The following is a 16,168-nucleotide window of genomic DNA, read 5'->3' on the forward strand; positions in this document are numbered from 1 at the left end:
TGCAGCGCCATCTTCAAGACAAAATGCTTCACAATTGTTTTAATCTCCTTAGATATAAAGAACCTGAGGTCATACTACTGCAATTTACTAGAGTAAGGCAAACAACTCAGCTCCAGAACTGTTGAACTCCCTTGATAAAAAACACCAAAAAAAAAAAACCCCAAAAAAACCAAAAACCCCCAAACAAACAAAAAACTTACAAAATCACACCTCTGTGCAGTAGCTGTGAATTACTAAATTGCATGCTCAGTCATCATACCACAAATATGTAACAACAGCATCAGAAATATCAGGAGTTGGCAAAAAGCAGACATGGCTGGGAAGCAGTATGTTGTCAAAGGGCACTGCTTCAAGCAGATGCCTTCTAGAACCCTTATAGGTTTCAAATAAGAGGCCCCTGAACTTCAAGAGGTTTGTGAACCTTTACAAATGCCAGGTGAAGTGGAACAAATAATTTCTCTATCAAATGCAGTGAAACACACTTCCCAGAACTCATGAAATCTCTCTGGGAGTGTCTTCCAGAATATCACAGTCTCCCTGCCCCCAGGTTCTTCTACAAGGCAAATGAAGCCCATTATCTGTAAATATTATTCATGCAGAAGTAAAACAGTATTTAAACAGGGATGACTTCAATGCTAAAACAATAAATGAAGCATCATACATGCCACCTACACAGTAAAGATAAAAATATTTCATCTGCTTGGAGAGAGTTACTGAAGTACCTAGTGTTCCATACCAGAGGGTGGCAAGAGGCAAGACCTGAAGACAACTTTAGCAGGCTGGAAGCTAAAACAGATATGCTGTGTGCTCATGGGAGGGGGAGTGAACAAACCTAGAGGAGGACCTTTTGTATCATCTCATCCAAACTAGGACACTTGATTAAAAAAGAAGTCTTACACCAAGATTATAAACACGAAAATTGTTAAACACAAAGAAACCCTACACAGAATCACACAATAGCTGAACTTGCAAAGGTCCTCTAGAGATCACTTGCTCCACTCCCCCTGCTCAAAGCAGGCTCAGCAGGTTGCTTTGGACTGTGTCCAGCTGAGATTTTGAGTATATATATCCAAGTAGGGAAACTCAACAACCTCTACAGACAACTTCTTTGAGTGATCACCTTTACAGTAACAAAGTTTTCTCTTATGTTTAAATTTAACAAAGACCATGAACAATTCCATGTAAACCATGCACCAGAAATACAAAACAAGTTCTCACATTATTATACAATATATATTTGATACAAACTTGAGTTAAACCAAACCATAAAAATATACTCGTGCTTCAATATTTACAAAATGATTTTGAGTTTTACTGTGCATATTAACAACCTTCAAATGAAAAACTTAGAAAAAGTTGTTTACTTAAGATACAAAAGATAAAAAATTAAATATATCTTGCTTCAGTTTTGTTAGTTAATAGAAATGTAACTGATTGTGGACTGATTTTAATTCACAGTTTAAAATTTTAAAATGTATAATATCAACAGTTATTCCTGTATCCCATACGCAGTAGTTCATTGATGAGCCTTCAAACTGAAAACATAAAACAGAATGTTTTCCAACTTAAAACTTTATTGGAATAGAACCTCAAATTGGTTTCTAGAACACACTGTCCTACAATGATGCTATCCTGAAGTCACGTACTCCACTCACCTCAGCTACAACAAAATAAGCCGCAAATGTAATTCAGGAATGTGTGATGTAAGTTGAAAAAGTTTCCTCATCATTGCTATTGCAGTGGAAAAAACCCCTGACCATCCCTACACATTGAAGAACTGTGAAAATCTCCTTCACTCCTAGCTTGAATACATTTCTGTCCTCCCAGTCTGTTATCTTCTAATCACATTATTCTGCAACTGCTGTTAGATCAATTCCTGTCACTTCATTTATCTCAATCTACCTCACTAATCGCTGACCACAGCCTGGCACAGTTTTCCAACTACAGTCTCTCACCTACTGCCAACTGGACAAAGCAATACTGATTAGTCTGCTAATATTAGTTAGAATTTTTAACTTCTCTTCAAAGATATCCCTTGACAGGTACCTTCACAGATGCAACAGCTGTTGCACTGTGCAACAGGAACAAGACAGAGAACTGACAAAGATCCTTCTTTTGATGTGCTATATTTAACCAAATCAACTCTCTGACCCAGTTCTTCACAGGGCTCCACAAAGCTTGGCACAAGGTGAGACACAAATAAAAAACCAATTGTAGACAGATAAAAAAAGAATGCCACTAAAAGAAACAGTCCAAGTATTGCTCTGAATTCTATGCTTCAACACATTGCAAACATTTCAACAGTCTTACACCTATCCAAAGATCATTTGCAAAATGCATCTATGAAGGATACTGAATACTGCTATATTTAATATTCAGTCAGTGTGAAGCAGAAAATGTTCATGTGCTGCTGAACAGCCAGTGTAAAATTACCTCTAATATGTACATTTATCTTATTAGGTACTTAGGCATTGTAGTAAATATAGTTAATCAGTTGATACTAAGAATTCCAAGGCACAGAGTATATTTAGGGCATTGCTGTTCTTGGTTGCATAACAAATAGTAAGGTTTCACTGATTGTTCCATGAAGATACATCTCAGTCAATTTCACAAACCTGGCTTCAGAACACAGGCTTTGAAAGAAATAAAACCAATAGTGCTGGAGGACTTCCAAGACAACACACGCTCTCTGGCAGTAAACTATTTACAGTCTCTTACTGTCTGAGCTCCTCCTAATACTTCTCTGCCCTTGATTTTCACACTGCACAGATCCACAGTGGAAGCAGACTGCTAAAATGCCATCGGGAAGAAAAAGCTACTCATCCGCTTGGACAATTAATTCTCTATAGATACTTAGAGCTAAGATTTCCATTCTTACAGGTCATTCCAGGGTCAAACATACATCTGTTTCAGTTAAATGAAATTTCAGAATTAATCACATCAGAAATAATTAGCTGTTCAAAAAATGACCCAGTACTTTAAGGCTCAGAGGAATTATTCTGCCCCTGTACTTTGGGATCTGTTTTACAAGCATGCCCACTCCCTGAGTACAGGTTGTCAGATCTGGAGTCATGCTTCTACTTTGCTAATAGAAAAGTAGTGAAAATCACCAGAAATTTAAAACTCTGATTTATGACAGATGAATTCTTAACAAGTGAATTAACTGAACACCACACACACACACAAAAACCTCACAGAACTTTTATTATTGGTGGTGCTTTTTGAAACAGTTACATTTAGGTAATTGCTGAACTCGAGCCATTCCAACACCTCTTGTTGTTCCTGGTAGCATGTAGATTCCCAGAGGATTAGCCTCTTTTGTTAAAGACACTTCCTAATGCAGTAGTAGCTTTTTGATTTTTCCATTTGCAATCAAAATTTGTGGTCTTACTAACAGCTTCTGCAAAAGCTGTTACAAGCTCTACACATGAATCTGACCTGCAGAGTCTCTCACACAGAGCTCTATGGCTCTCCAGAGGTCAGTAATTCTCTTCTGATTTGGTAGTACATGGCAACCACCACCCATCAATCCACAAAGATAAGGTAGATGCACCCTACATGTAACTATAAACCCTGACTTAGAGGATCCATTTTTCCAAATATCTAGAGTAACTGACTGTCCTACTTGACCACAACTCAAAGAAAATGTTGTCATACACCCTCAAAAACAGGGTAGAATAAAGAATTCTACACCCTTCTGATTGGTTCAGTAGCACCAAGAGAGGAAAATACAGATAGCCAGATGAACACTCACTTAGAAAGCAACTACCATCCTCCCAAGTAAAAAATCACACCCGGAAGACTTCAAGGCAGAGTTGCCCTTTGCTTGTATTAAGACTTTCTCTACTGCTTTTTCTTTTTTTCCTTCGGCACAGTAGGTGCACACGAGAAAGACACTTTACAAACAGAAATGGTAATAAAGTAGCCAGAAGAACTGGAAATTTTTAAAAAAATCTAAACCAGCAAAAGACAGCCTGGGGAACTACAAGAACCATTTCTCATTTTTGATGCATAAAGAGAGGCTCTTTTAAAGTGAGATATTCCACATACCTGTGTTCTCTTACATTACTGCTTAACCTAAGTAGCTCCTCCCTCCTCTGCTCTCAGCTGCAGTTCCCCATTCCTGAGCAGTAACTGCTGCTTATCCGTCTGGTCGCACAATGTGATTACTCCACTCAGTAAGCCAACAAAAAGTTACTGTGTTAGTTATTTTCACTTTTATTAAACTGAATCTGTCTACTGTACAACCAACAAACACCTCAGCAGAGCTTCAGAAGTTATTTACTCACAGGCTTTATTTACAATAGAAAAAGTACAAGTTTTTATGAACAAACTGTAATGAATCTTATAGCATGAACCTCTCACTGGTCAACATCAGATAGCTGGAACTTGGTTTTTAGGCTTGCAGTTTATGTTTTTGACAAGCAAAGCCTGAAGCAGAAATGGCACACAAGCCCCAGCTGGCACAAAGAATTACATTCTTTGTCTGTAATCTTTTGAGGCACTTGGTCTTATTCTTGCAATAATTGAAAGTCCAACTGAATACTTATGATGACTAATCAAGTTAGTCTTCAAAAGTATTTGCCCTAACTTTAAGCATAAAAGTATTTGCCCTAACATTTGCCCTAACTTTAAGCAAGCAAACTTTTGTTTGCTTGTTCTTATGGTTGAAGTTTATGTGAGTAAATAACACTGAAGCTTCTGAAGCTCTAGTGATCTTCAAAACATAATTTATCTTCCTTAGCATAAACAAATGAATGGAATTAATTGTATTTAATTATCAAGAAAGCATCTAGCTTCAGCAGGCACTGGAGAGATACAGATACTTCACATATATTCTAATTGTGGATACTCCTATCATGCAGCATTAAGTTGAATATTTTTCCGATAATACTAAAAGCTGAAGAGAGGAGCATTTATATGGACATTTTCATTCTTTTCAGACCTTCTCTATAATTGAAGCATTCCAGTGATTGATAATCTTTGCTAATAATTACTTTCTTGCTTTTTCAGTTTTAACATTTTCCCCACACATCACCTTCCATTACTATGCCAGAACAATACTAACAGAGAAAAACTCCAAATGAGCACAAGCTTCTGGTTCTTTTGCTAATGTAAAATGAAGATTAAGGCATTCACTGGTCCCAGATTTAGTGGTCATGCTGTGGCCTGGACAAAAAGGACTCTCCTGGTCTGTTCCTGTTCTTCCTGAGCACATCCAGTTAAGTTTACCTGAAGCTACTGTGTTGATTACTTTACACTCCTTTTCCATCCCAGTCTTTTCTTCTCTGAGTACCAATCTGAGCACTGTTAATTAGTTATTTAGCTTTGCACTGTTCTATTTCTCCCACGGAGGCCAAGAAGCCTTAACGATGTGTCTATCAAAGTTTAAACAAACCTTGGTTAAAGTTCTAAAAACTGCACAATTACAGAGCTGCACTTGAGACTCTACTGTTAACATCAGGTCTTAGTTTCTTTTAAGATGCTTTAAATCAGAAAAACCAAGTCATTCACACTATTGTAACAATAACAACAGACTTTTCTACAAAATTCCCAACTACTAGTCTGCAACAGGAGTATGTCAGCACCTAATGCTAAATTTCACACAGCTCAGTCCAGGTCATCCTTTTCTGGGATTACTGAAGTTGAAAGATACATTCAAAACTGAGCCTACTCACTGCTCTGCTACCTTACTTCAGAAGCATTTTAGACATCAGCAGTCAATCATTCCAGAAATTCAGGTCAGACTGTCATCTTTTTCAAGTCTTTTAAGCTCTCAAAACACAGTTCCTATACATAGTCAGACATGCCTAAGTTATGCTGTATTTTTTGTATAACAAGTGTAGGGATAATTTAACTCTTCAGACACTAACCCCAGGTGGAAAAAGAAGCAAGTCATGAACATGATCACTAACTTGGTACATTAATTTAGAAAAAATTACATTGCTGGCTTAAGAATATCCTTATGGTGAACAGAAATGCTAAAGGAAGGAGAATAAGAGGGAAATATACTCTTACATTAATCATTATTGGAACTGCAGTGAGAAATCTGATAGTCAACATATTTTTCCCACACTCACTTCTGACTTCAAACTAATTTAAAAGAAAAGCAGAATTCCAATCTGACATCTAGGAATTCTACAAGAAGGACTAACCTAAACCAGTGAATATTTATGACCAAACAGGTAGGAAACTTGTCTGCAAGGACTAATATTTCGAGAGCTAGTAAATACAATTGAAAAGTCACAGAGACTGCAAGCAAAGTCCTGTAATTTCACAGGATCTGCAGTAACATTTACTGAAGATTAGACTAAGATGAAGGCATGTTTGCCATTTTTCACAGTCAGTCAAGTACTTAAAACTTCTAACACAAAAGAATTGCTTTTACCAGTAAAAGATCAAATTTACAATCCATAATTTCGTACAGCCAACTTGATTCTAAGACAGCTACATTTGCCAAAGGCCCTGATATTTCTGATTCTAGAATTCTATCCAGTTATGTCAGAAAGGATATTAATCACCCCTGCTGTCATCTGACAGCATGTTTAAAAAGAAAAGAATAAGCTTTTTTATATAAACTTAGTTTTCAAACTAAGCTGAGCTGTGATACTTGGAATTATCTGAGTGCTGTGTTGGCATACAGAATTATGAACGAATTATTTACTATGTAAGTGACTGTACAGTATGAATATCAATTTCAAAGTCGCAAAACCAATTACACCAAGAATTCCACTAAAAACAAATGTAAGTCTAATAGACTTAATCTAAAGTCCTAAAGTTTTGCCATGACTTCCTACCTTTTGTTGCAAAAAAAAAAAGACTGTTCTCTTCCTAAATGCTGCAGAGATATGAGATCACTCCAACTAATTAACCGTAAAAATAAATTAATTTTCAGCCCACTGCAGTCTCTGTGAAAGTAATATCAGTAATGTTTAATTAAACATTTCTACCAGAATTCTGCAGAAACTCAAAGCATAATTCACAGGAACAGCAGATTAAAAGCCATTCCTGGCACTAACAGAAAGTACAGTCTTATGTATCTCATCAATACAGGGAATCAAAGCTAACCTACTGCTCAGCTGAAAGGAGAATACCTTATTACAGTGACATTTGAAAGGAAAAAATAGGTGATTCACAAATCAGATATTTTTAACTGCAGATCCAGGCACTTACAACAGGTTTTTAACAACTCTTGTTTACTAAATGAGGACTGGGATACAGCATAATACATGTGTGCAAACACGTTTTATATGAAAATATATAAACATGTAAAATTATATGTAAATTAGGTAACATTATAGTCATAAGTCTACAGATTCATCCATTTTATAGTGCTCAAGCTAAAAACATACTACAGATTAGTAGGAAAATTGCTGCAGGTAGAGGTATCTACACTGGAAAAATACCTTGATAATGACTGTTGTGAACATTGCCTCAGAAGGAGTCTAAACTAATTTTATATCTTATCTAAGTGACATGTTAATTTAAGATTTAAAATAAAAAAAATAAAAACTCAAGCAAACAAAATGTATGAATTGGATTAAAGTGATTTTTTTCATTTCAGCCTGTTACAGACTAGTTATAGGTCAGTATTAGAGAAGAAAGCTTTTTACAAAGCATACATTTTTTTAAAGATCTAAAAGTGCTATTATTTTAAATATACTTCAAATTCCTATGACTAAAAGGAAGGCATGAAATCCACTATATATAAGGAATTCTGATTTTTTTCCCCCATCAGCTCTGAAAGAATAATAAATTCAGAAAATTAACCAGAATGAGTGTGAGTCTTCTGCATGACTCTACCAAACAGGCAATCCTAAGCATGCCCTGGCTCAGCTTCCATTCAAAGTTGGCATTTAGTAGACCCTACTGATTTGACAAACTGGTAGTCTTTCTGTAGGAAAATTCACTGAAACAGTAACTGCAACAACACCATAATTGTGAACAAGCTGTTATTTTCTTAGATGCCTTTCTCTCTACAGCCACTTTCCAACAAAGAAGCCAATACTTTAAATCAAGAACCTGCAATTTCATTTTGTCATGTTCTGCCTATGGATTGTAATTCCATTTATAATTGTGCTGCCTGTCAGCAAATGAGCTCTGGCATTTGAGAAAACCACCACTGCATCTTCTGTTCCCTCTGTCTGCCAAAAACTGGGACCCCAAGAACAACAGAAGGCAGCACACGCCTGCATCCCAGAGTATGGACTTCTCAATGAAGCAGCTGCATCACGGGTATGCACTTTCTTACAACTTCTGATGTGAGGGCAGCAAACTAAGAGAGTTAAGGTAGACAACCAGAGTGTAATTTTTCCTATCAATGAAACAAGAAGAAGCAAAACTAATCTGTCCATAAAGACTCCTTAAAAAATGAACAAAAAGCTTGAAAGTGGCTAACAAGAGCTAAAAATAGCTTTACACTAGGTTTTTACTGGACTAACATAAGCTTACTGTAATTGAAGTAAGTGGGCATAACCGTGTGATTCATCTGTCAAAGACTTTCTAACACTAAATTAGAAGTTAGGTAACATTGCTGAACAATGCCAGCACTGAAGATGACAGTTCATTCATTTTAGAGAAGATATATGCCAATACTCACACATTGTAGTTATAGAGTAATGTTGTATTTTAAAGCAAGATGCTCTGACTCAATTTCAGATGAGTATCATATGCACCACTGACTTGCTTCTTGTCTGGTGAAGTTTCTGTGATTCATAATCAAGAGTACAAATTCAGAAAACATTCTGTGATTAACTCACCTAAGTAAGAATTCTACAAATCAAATGGAACAGCTAGTATATTCATTCCATACACAAGTAAAGAGTTTCACAATACATTTTTTAGCTAAGTGTAGCTTTTACAAGAAATTTCCCCACCACTGCAGAGACACCAAAAACTGACTTTATTAGCATACATACAAGAGCATTTTAGGTCAGATGTGAAATACGCCTTTGAAGCCAATTTCCCTGAGCACGCTCTTCCGTGCAGCCACTCCAGAACAGGCAACTACGTTTCTTTTGTATCAAGGCGCACAAGGAATCCCAGCTAACATCCAGTGCACAGGACCAGGCTGGAACTCCAGCAAAGGGAAGCTCCTGAAGTGCATAAATATGGTGGGTGACAGCTCCTCAGGGTCACTCGTGTTGTGTCATGCTGCCTGCACACACAAACACCAACGCACACGTAACTGAGATACAAGATGAGGCAGGTGAAAACTACATTTGACGCAACCTTCTAACTTTTGGCTGCACAAGCTCCTTGGACCAGCTCATTGTCTGTTCAAAGGAAAGCCAGAGCCAGCTCCATCTTCCAGTGCTTTAAGCTAACAAACCCCATGCCAGGTCACAACTAAAATATCCAACTGCTCTAGAACAAAGAAAGTTCTCTACTTCCCTTTGGTCAGAGAGTTCTCCTGCCTCCTTTCTTGTGCTAGCACTGACATTCATTCAACCCCACTGTCACCTGATACAGAGTTATAACCAACAAAAAAGCTGTGATTAATTTTCTGGCCACAACAGCACTGGACAGGCACGAGTATCTCTGCAAGAAGGAACACAAGGCTGAGGGAAGACAGGAGCACCTTCTTCAGTGCCAACTCACCATTAGATTTTTGTCAGCTGCAATGTGAAACCACACCCTGAGAGTGATCTGAAGACTCATAACTGTTGTGAAGTAGCTGGACATCTTACCCCAACACAGATACTATTATTCGCTCTTTTATGCAAGTCTTCTACCTTAATGCTCATTTCAGGGATGTGCATACAAAAGAAATGTGGGCTAATAGAGACTGGTGTTCTGACACATGCATCTTTGGTATGGTATTTTATTCTGATGATAAAGCTGTCCTTTTGTAGATGTGTACAAAACAGACATCTAGTTTTTCTTTTCCAGGATGCTGTAGCTCAGCATACAACACCCTTAACTGTTTCAGTCTTCTATATGTTCATTTTTCCCCACTAAACAGGCAGCTGACAGTGTCCCTCAGAGGGAGAAATGAAATTGATTAGGAACAATGAGACACACATTTGCTCCTGGGAGACAGATCTCTCACAAGGATGCAACTCTGCAAAAAAGGCTGCACATATATCCAGCCTTTGGACAACAGATTTGCAAGTAAAACAAGTTATGAGTCTAAAAATGCGACTGTCAGACATTTTCATTTCCAGTGGAGTCAGTTCTGAACTCTTCAAAGGTACCTACCAACCTGTAGCATTGAAAAGGAAAAACTACAAAGTAGTTTCTCAGGACTGCTTGGCCCCCTTGAGCTTAAAGAGCGACCATTTTACGCTGTGTTTTGCACACCTACAAAAGTACTTAGCATTCATGTGACCAGTACTACACTTGCATTCCAGGATTATGTAAGGATTGGGTAACTGAATCAAGTTCATTTTCCCACAAGCATCAGGTGCTTCAAATAAACAGGTAAAAACACAGCACCCATATGGTCAAAAGAAAATTCCACCTCCTTCACAGGGTTTCTTTATTTCTTAAGCTATTTCATCTTGAGGTTTAAGTTACATAGTCTCGGCTTTCAAAGCATCAAATGCAACTTCCCTCTGAAGAATCCCAATACAATATATTCATGCCTCTGTTAACCTGGTGTAGAGCTATACCTTAAGAAGAATGCAAAATAGCTAGACAACTAAATTACTTTCAAACTACGAGGTACTTTAGAGGTGACCAATTGTGACTGCACAAGATACTCATAATGGGTCAAACTGCTAAGAGCATTTCAACTCTCTTTGTACTATTTACAGTCCCATTCCTCAGGCAATCTAATATCTTGTTTGCCATTTTAACTGCAAGGTTCTCCTTGAGATCACTAGAGTGATAAGCCAGGTCTGCTTCTTGAGTTAATTTATTTAGGACCCATGGAATGACGCCTGAGTAGTCTCTCTTCTTCAGATGCAGTCTACTTTGCAGGAAAATATCTGACCTCCTCTGCAAAAGACAAGGATATAATCTGTGGACACTTGTTTTCAGAATTCCAGGTCTTTCCAAGTTCTTGCACTAAATTCCTGCACAAAGTCTCTAGTACTAGTGTACTGTACACTGATTCAGACAAGTTTTATGTAAAAGAAATTTCTAAATACAGCAAAGATGTAAAAATTCACTTTCCCTGGGATGATTTTTCTGAAATTGGCTGGCCACACACAAAAAGCAGCCATGGGTGGCCCTTGAGAAACCTTACTCATAATAGAGCATGCAGACTCTCCTACCATTAAGTCCAGTCTAACAAGTCATCAAATAAGAGATTACTGGCTTTACCAGGAAGAACCATTTCTTATTCAACCCTCTTCCACTTCATTGTGTCTTAAACTCATTTCAACTAACCAAGCTGGGAGGCCCAAAACACACCAACAGTAACCCTAGTCAGTAAGTGTTCTCCTGGCACTGAATTTCAGTACCCTGCAATTTGTGTTTCTAGCAATAGCGAGTTTAATACTTTGTTAAAAGGGCTGCTTATCTCACTAGGCTGAGGATGAAACCGCATAAAAGGCGGCATGGCTTTCTAAATACAGCTTTACCCACAGCAGCTTAAAAGACCATGTAAACTTTAAAGCACTGAACAATGACAGAGCGAACTGCAACAGCAGCAAATTATTACAAATAGCTGTTCATAAGAATGGTTCACTGGGAATACCTTCCTCAAATAATCACATACGCACACCAAAGCAGACTTGCCCTTTCCTATGCAGGTAGCTCTGCAATACTGCTACAGGTCTTGGACATAGCCTGGCCAAGGAAGTGCTAAAACTGTGCACATGCACACTGGAAGTATGGGCCCGTGTCATCCTTAACACCACATTTTTTGTTATTAGAAACATTTGGCTGACTACAGGTAAACTAATACCTGCCAGCAAGTGATGTCCAAAAAAGATGGCATGGTTTAGGTAAAGTGGACCAGTGTCAGTAGCTCTTAACAGCACAAAACCATAGATTTCCTTCTATGCTGTTCTTCATCAGCAGATCATGGGGACAATCTCACTCACCCTCAGTTTTACACTCTACAGTTCTCACACTGTGGACGGCCTCTGTCGGTATGGAATATTTTCCTACCAGTTGCTGGGCGCTGCCAGCAGAGACATCACCAGCCCCTTCCCAGCCCTGCAGTCGGAGTGCAAAAGGGGAGAGGGGCTGGCACAGGGTGCACAACTCGCTGTGCCCCCTGCCCTTCCCTCGCAGCCGGAGGGGCTCAGGTGGCCGGTCACACAACAGCTCCGTCCTACTGTGTCCAGTCCTGAGCTCCTCGGTATCAGAATGACAAGGAGCTAACAGAGTCCAGTGGAGGGACACAAAGCTGACCAGGGTCTGGAGCTCTCTTATCAGGACAGACCGACGGAGCTGGGCCTGTTTAGGCTAGAAAAGACTGAGAAAGGATCCCATTAATGCACATAAATATCTCAAACGGGATGGTGCCAGGCTCTTTCCAGTGGTGCCCAGCGACAGGATAAGGAGCAATGGCCATAAACTAAATCACAGTAAGTTTCACCTCTACACGAGGCAGAGACTCCTTACACCGAGGGCTGAACAGGCGGCCCAGGGACGTCGCGGAGTCTCTCTGGAGACACCCAAACCCCACCTGGACGCGTTCCTGTGTCACCTGCTCTAGGTGACCCTGCCTCGGCAGGGGTTGGACGAGATGATCTCCACAGGTCCCTCCCAACCCCACAGACTCTGCGATCCCCGAGTCCCCGCCGGCAGGATGCCCCCCGCCCAAGGGCTGCGGGGCGGGCAGGGGGCGCGGGCCGGGCGGAGGGGAAGGGCAGGGCCGGGCCGGGGCCATCTCGGCACGACGGGGCGGTGCCCGGGCCCGCCGACCCCCGGGGGCGCGGCGGCGGCGGCCGTACCTGCATGACCACGTCGTTGGGCAGCTGCGCGGCGCGGAAGAGCTCCAGGACGCGCCCGTTGGACGCCACCTTCTTGGTACTCTCGGTGTCGCAGTAGGAGAAGAGGTCGCAGTAGTAGCGCTGCTCCGCCTCGCTCAGCGTCATCCCCTCCATCTTTTAGCGCCGCGGACCATCCGCATCCGGCGGCGGGGCCGGGGGCAGGCGGCGGTGGCGGCGGGGGTTGGGGGGGCACACACGGGAGACACGCGCCGCCGGCGGCCGCGCGCGGGCGGCTGCTCGCACCTTCCCCCCGCCGCCCGCCCGCCCACGCGGCCGCGCGCCTGCGCACCTCCCCCGCGCCTGCGCGCGCCGCCGCCCGGAAAGGGAGGCGTGGGGAGCGCCCAGCGCCGCGGGCAACCCGCCCCCTCCGCGCCGGCGGCGGCGGCGGAAGCGCCGGGCCCAGGGGCGGGGCTAGCGGGGCGAAGGCCCACCGCCCTCCCCCGCGGTGCCGGCGCCATCTGCGGCGCCCTGGGGGCGGGGGGGCCGCGGGGGCCGCAGCAGTAGTAGCAGTAGTAGTCCGTGGGCCCCGGGCGCGCCGCAGCGCCCCCTGTGGGTGTGGCGGCGCGGGGGAGGCCCCCGGGCCCGAGCTCGGCGCTGTCCCGCTCTGGGTCGGCCGGGATGGCGCAGGTCCCCGGGAAGCTGCTCAATGAATCTGGGGATGATCAGCTGCCGTCCGTCCCGGCCGTGCCGAGTTAGTGAGTCGTGTGAGAGGCTGAGGCAGTGCGAGCGGCTTCCCGAGCCTGCCTTCACAGAATGACAGAAACAATCCGGTTGGAAAAGACTCGAGATCATCGAGTGCAACCTACGACTGAACACCATGTCAACTAGTCTCCGGCACTCAATGCCATGTCCAGCCTTTCCTTACATACCTCCAGGGACAGTGATGCCACCACCTCTACGGGCAGCCCATTCCAATGTCTGGTCACTCCTGTAAAGAAATTCCTAATGTCTGTCCTGAACATTTGCTGGTGCAGCTTGAAACAATGTCCTCTTGTCCTGTCGCTGGTTGCCTGGGAGAAAAGACGAGCCACACCTGCCTACGCCCTTCTTTCACGGAGTTGAAGAGAGTGAAAAGGTCTCCCCTGAGCCTTCTCCAGGCTGAATACCCCCAGCTCCCTCAGCTGCTCCTCATTCCCATCTCTGGACTTGCTCCAGCACCTCAGTGTCTGTGCTGAGGTGAGGGACCCAGAACCTGGACACAGGACTCAAAGTATAGCATCACCAGTGCTGAGTACAGGAGAACAATCACTTCTGTGGGGCTTGGGGCACTTGGCATCATTCCCAGTGCAGGTTCGGCTGGTAACTGGTGAAGGGCAGCCCATTATGCCATATAGGCCCAGCTATAAGTGGTTGATCTCCTCTATGCTTCCTCTTTCCACCATCACTACGTATTCATCAACACCACATAGCATACTAAGTGGCCTGGATAATAGCCCCATACATCAGCCTTGCCAGGAAGAATAGGCAAGAGCTTCCCTATCTCGACATCAAGAGCTCTTGCTCTGTGTGTCTCTCTTGGATGTGTTTTCTGAGCTTCTGTGTATTTCCTTGGGTAGAATGTTTGGGTTGGAAGGGACATTAAAGATCATGTAGTTGTACCCTTCCTGCTATGAATAGAGACATTCTCCGCTAAACCAGGTTGCTCAAAACCCCATCCAACCTGGCTGTGACCATTTCCATGGATGGGGCATCTGCAGCTTTTCTGGGTGGTCTTTTTCAGTGCCTCACCACCCCCACAGTAAAGAATTTCTTCCTTATATCTTATCTAAACCTACTCTCTTTCAGCTTGAAGCCATTCCCCTTTGTCCTGCCACTCTATGCCTTTGTAAATAGTCACTCTCCATCTTTCCTGTAGGCTCCCTTCAGATACTGGAAAGATGAAATTAAGTGCCCCTGGCAGATCAATGCTTTTCCTGCAGTACACTAATAAAATTGCCTCCAAGCTACTTTGGCTTCTGGAAGGTGTTTAACAAATGCCATGGTCTCCTGCCTGACCTTTTGACTACCTGATTTAAATCCTGCTGAGCTGGCAATCCACTACTTCATATATTTTTTGTCATTCTTAATTTATGTTTCTTTTCTTTTTCCACTTCACCTTCCTTCACAACTCTTCCAATGTTTCTCTTTCCAGATTGCTGTTGCTGACTGCTCTATTTCCCTTAAGCACCTCATCCTTTCTGCCTCTTAAGATAGTTACACTTTGAACTTAAAGTAGACATTCATTTTCTTGCTATTTGAAATACACAGTTAACTAAAGTTTTCTGCTAACTAAAGTTTCTGAAAATCACAGATACATTAGCTTATAGTTAAAATAATCGACAAAAGGTTCTTCCCAGAAATGTACCATTATCAAACTTTTGGAGTTTGTCAACTCCAATGACACTAATGATGAAACCAAACAGATTGATCATGTTCTCAGTTAAAATTCCTCAAAATAGCCTATATTAAAGAAACAACTTTTTTTGGTTTTAATATTATATCTAATTATTATGATTTTATAGACTTAAGGCCAATGTAGCATGATCAGTCACTTACTTGGAGCTATTTGCACATCAGTATCTCTGCAAGTAAAATGATTGTGACCTCCCCTCCATGGCTCAATTGCATATTGTGATTGTATTAGTTACACAGAGGCACGTGTAAAAGAGGTTTTAAAATCACTTATCAGTAAATGTTTGAGTTCCAAGTGCCTTTCCTTCTTACAGTGATTGTGTGCTAGTTCAGGCATTGGAGTTTGAAACATTAATATATGCATATATCTTTACCTATAAGTTAGTGTAAGGACCCCAAAATACTTTTATTGTCATAATAATTTTGAGGTTTAGTAAGAGTAATCTGGGCATCTTATTATTTTGAATGAGTAATCTGGACATTTTATTAATTTAATTGAGTTGCTATTTTATTATTTGCATCTTTGCAGCAAGAACTCCCTTTCTACATTAATGGGGTTTGTACAAGCAGTTTGTACAAGACACAAACACTAACACAAGGAGGAAGTTCCCCAGCATGGACTAATCCCACATATCCAAGTGTCAAACAGTTCTGAAGTGTGTTCAATAACTGTATATTTCACTATATCCATTATATGTCATGTGAAAATGTCATGTCATTGCTTACTGGAGAGGTTCATGCTTTTCCCTGTGGTACAGCATGTCTCGGAAGCTGTTCAGGTAGATAGTTTGGGAATCAGGTTATTTGGTCTCATTTCCAACTCCTGTACCATAAACCTACCTAGTTGCTTTGTGCCAGTTAAAAGACTGAGCAGAAATAATAAAAAT

The 16,168-nt window shown here is 41.5% G+C and overlaps 1 protein-coding gene across 17 annotated transcripts in view; it reads right to left on the reverse strand.

Moving 5' to 3' along the window:
• The window catches only part of REPS1 (RALBP1 associated Eps domain containing 1), a 63,953-nt gene extending 50,863 nt beyond the window's left edge, over nucleotides 1-13,090 (reverse strand). For all 17 annotated transcript variants that reach the window (XM_058802592.1, XM_058802597.1, XM_058802591.1 and 14 more), the window contains exon 1: nucleotides 12,852-13,090. In XM_058802592.1, coding sequence (XP_058658575.1) covers nucleotides 12,852-13,004 — 153 coding nt within the window. In that variant the 5' untranslated portion in view covers nucleotides 13,005-13,090. The remainder of the gene's footprint in view (nucleotides 1-12,851) is intronic.
• Nucleotides 13,091-16,168: the final 3,078 nt, after the last annotated feature.

This window comes from Ammospiza caudacuta, chromosome 3, assembly GCF_027887145.1.
Source record: "Ammospiza caudacuta isolate bAmmCau1 chromosome 3, bAmmCau1.pri, whole genome shotgun sequence".
Classification (NCBI taxonomy): Eukaryota; Metazoa; Chordata; class Aves; order Passeriformes; family Passerellidae; genus Ammospiza; species Ammospiza caudacuta.